The sequence below is a fragment of the Frankliniella occidentalis genome, unplaced genomic scaffold (genome assembly GCF_000697945.3).
Source record: "Frankliniella occidentalis isolate FOCC.00 unplaced genomic scaffold, Focc_3.1 Scaffold292, whole genome shotgun sequence".
Classification (NCBI taxonomy): Eukaryota; Metazoa; Arthropoda; class Insecta; order Thysanoptera; family Thripidae; genus Frankliniella; species Frankliniella occidentalis.
In genome coordinates, this window is record NW_026267418.1 from 400,201 (window position 1) to 403,313 (window position 3,113).

The 3,113-nt window shown below is 45.1% G+C and overlaps 1 protein-coding gene across 1 annotated transcript in view; it reads left to right on the plus strand.

The window, feature by feature from the left end:
• The window catches only part of LOC113212963 (venom allergen 3-like), a 48,318-nt gene that overhangs the window by 23,133 nt on the left and 22,072 nt on the right, over positions 1-3,113 (plus strand). Inside the window, exon 4 of the mRNA XM_026431845.2 lies at positions 814-978. Coding sequence (XP_026287630.1) covers positions 814-978 — 165 coding nt within the window. The remainder of the gene's footprint in view (positions 1-813; positions 979-3,113) is intronic.

Genomic DNA, 3,113 nt, shown 5'->3' on the forward strand with positions numbered 1-3,113 from the left:
GTGAAGCGGCAAGGAGGAGGCAAAGTGGCACCCTAGTGGCATCAGTCTCCACATTTTTTGCACATATGTCTAAATGTACCGAGGCCACCAGGGGACACTATTCAAAAATCGGGGGGAGGGGTGGCTGACCGTCCAACCCCGGTCGTACGCCATTCCGGCAGCCTCATATGACTAATCGAGCGTGGCGGATCATCAGCGAGAACGAAGAGCACCGCAGTTGGTTCCCACCTTGCCACTTTTGCTCTTTATGGCCACTTCAACACTTAGATGCCACCTAAATACATCTTCGGAAAATTCTTGGTTGCCACTCCGCCACTTTCCTCTTTCTTGCCACCTTGCCATCTGAATACCACTTAATATACACTTTGCCACTTATTTGCCTCTTAGTTGCTTACAACCACTTAACTTCCACTACAGGGGCTCTTCGCCACTTACTTTTTTTCCCAGGGCTCTCAAATATGGAGGGGAGCTCGAGACTGATCTGGCAGTTTCTCATATCTGAAAGGCCGCGGAGGCACGTGATTAGTTCGACCAATCAGAGCCATTACGGAAACAGAAAGGTCAGTGAGTTTGTTCTTATGTACTTCCGTTTTAGGTTGCCTGGAACACCCCCTATTCGTTTTCGAGTTATCGTGCGGACAGACACACAGATACACAGACAGACAGAAAACAGTTTTTCCAACCAGACGGAGTAATAGGCTTCGCTAATCGCTCAGCCAATAAATTTTCGAAAAAGTCATTGCGAAAAGCCTATGGTTACGGCTTCACCTTTGAAATGTGAAGCATTAAGAAGTATTTAACTTTCGACAACAGAACGCGTCCTCATCGTGCCAGAACCTGACTTCGCGCAATTTGACGTCCGAAGAGCAAGCCGGTGTTGTTGCTGCGCACAACGAGATTCGCAACCAAATTGCCAGTGGACAGGTGAACAACGGAACCAACGGTGGCCAGCCCAGCGCAACGAACATGCACAGGCTGGTATGAGCCGCTGCAGAGACCCCACAGCGACCATACAACCCAAGCGACCCTCCTGTCTGGACGCAGCTCGTGAGCGCCCGGGGAGGAGTGCGGGCACCTTTTCACCTTCCGTTATTGTTCCTCTTGCTTCCACTCCGCGCTCCATTGGAATACCCTATAGGGACAACGTGTTTCTGAACGAAGAATGGGGTATTTCATCCACTTTAAACCAGAGAAGAACAGTAATGCTTTCTAAACTGTTTCCTCCCTGACGGCTCACGCGCTATAAGTGCTCGGAATAGTCTCCAGGGTAGTCGCTGACCTGGCGGTGGGTCCGCGCCCGCATCATCCAATGAGCGTCTAGGAGGAAACATCTTCTTTTGGATCCGGTTTACTCTGGGTGAAATACCCCTATTCCGTTCTGACATCTTCAACTTCATCTAACCCAAATTATTTGGTTTCGCCCACAGAGATCAGTTAGTGCAATTGCTATTTCCTCGGCCCTATCACACTAAAACGTCGGTTGTGAGAACAAAGATATTCGTTGCGCCATTCTGTTTACTACCTATAAGTAGGCCAGACCACGTCTAGCGTAACAGGCTTCGCGATATGTCCCTAAACACTATTACGCTGCATCGCGTCTGGCGCACATATAGCTAGGCCTGCGGCTGACACCCGGGACGAGTTAGTATGACTTGACTAACCACGAGGCCTCTTTTGGATGAGCGTATGCGGAAATAAGACCTGCTGGCCCCCTTATTTTGCATGCCAGCAGCATTTGTCGGAGACTTTTTACTCCAAAAGTAGGGAAATGAAACTTCTGATTTGCCATATATTAAATCTTCTACTTTGACAGATTGTTAGGTAAAAATCAACGTGTAAGCGATACTACATAATCTAGGGACCGTTGAGCCCAAAGGAGGGTATCTCTCGACGCCAAATATGTTGTGTAAGTACAATTTTCGGATATGAAGCCTTTCTTACGATTTAATAAGCTATAGGTCATTTTCACATTATTTTCGACAAGGAATCTACTTCTACGAGTTACCCTTTGGAAACCTATAAAGAAATTTATTTTGCGACCTTTGGGTTTTGATCCTTTTAAAAGTCAATAGATGGTTCCAGCAGTGCCTGTTTAAAGAAGGATTTATAAATGAAATCACCGCCGGAAACAATTCTAAAATAATGGCTTCAACCAGTGAAAACTAAAATTGACAGTTACTAGAGATTTATTCAAGGTCATTCACGTCGAACTGCACTGTGAAATGACAAAAATAAGCGTACTTTGGGTACTGGTTCCGGTCCCGACTTCTTCATTTCTTGTCACAAAGCGCACTGTTAGAAAGGTCTATTTTGGAGCCAGAATGCACATCATCGAACTCAATTTGTCTTTTTAGCCCTTCTGCTTTGAAAAAGCTATCCAGCTGACTTATGCAAACGTGTGTCTGTGAGTCTTCCACTAAAAGGAGATTTGCTAGAGACTTGATATTTTCAGGGTATCGTAAGGTTCACTCAAAGAGAACGAAACGAGGGGGTAATCTCTCCGAGAAAATGCGTACACCTCAACTTGTAACTTTCCTGCTTTCAATCACTTTTCGTAATTTTCCCTTCACTTTTTCATTTTTTTTTCAATGTTTACCTCATTTTTAAACCTACATCGACTCTATTTTATTCATTATTGATCTGATAAAACTACCGCTTTTGACCACATTTTCTTTCCGTCTTCGTCACTATCAGTCAACTTTTTGTCACTTTCACTTGAACTTTTCTAAAAATGTGTAGACCTACTTTCTGTAGTGATTACCCCCTCAGAACGAAACGCCTACGGCAAATCCTGGCAACCACCCCTAAGGGTGTTAATTATTGGGGTATCCAAGGTTCAAATCATAAAGTTATTTTTTAATGTTCTTCTAAGGGGTATCGCTTCAAAGTAGAGCCCTTTGGGCGCAAATTTCGTGCAGGGTCTTTTTTGACGAAAATAAGCTAAAAATTGCTGTAGTGAGCAATAAGTTGAACAAGAAGTCCCGAAAACCGCAACACAGGAAAGGAACTCCCCCCCCCGGGTGAAGCGGCAAGGAGGAGGCAAAGTGGCACCCTAGTGGCATCAGTCTCCACATTTTTTGCACATATGTCTAAATGTACCGAGGCCACCAGGG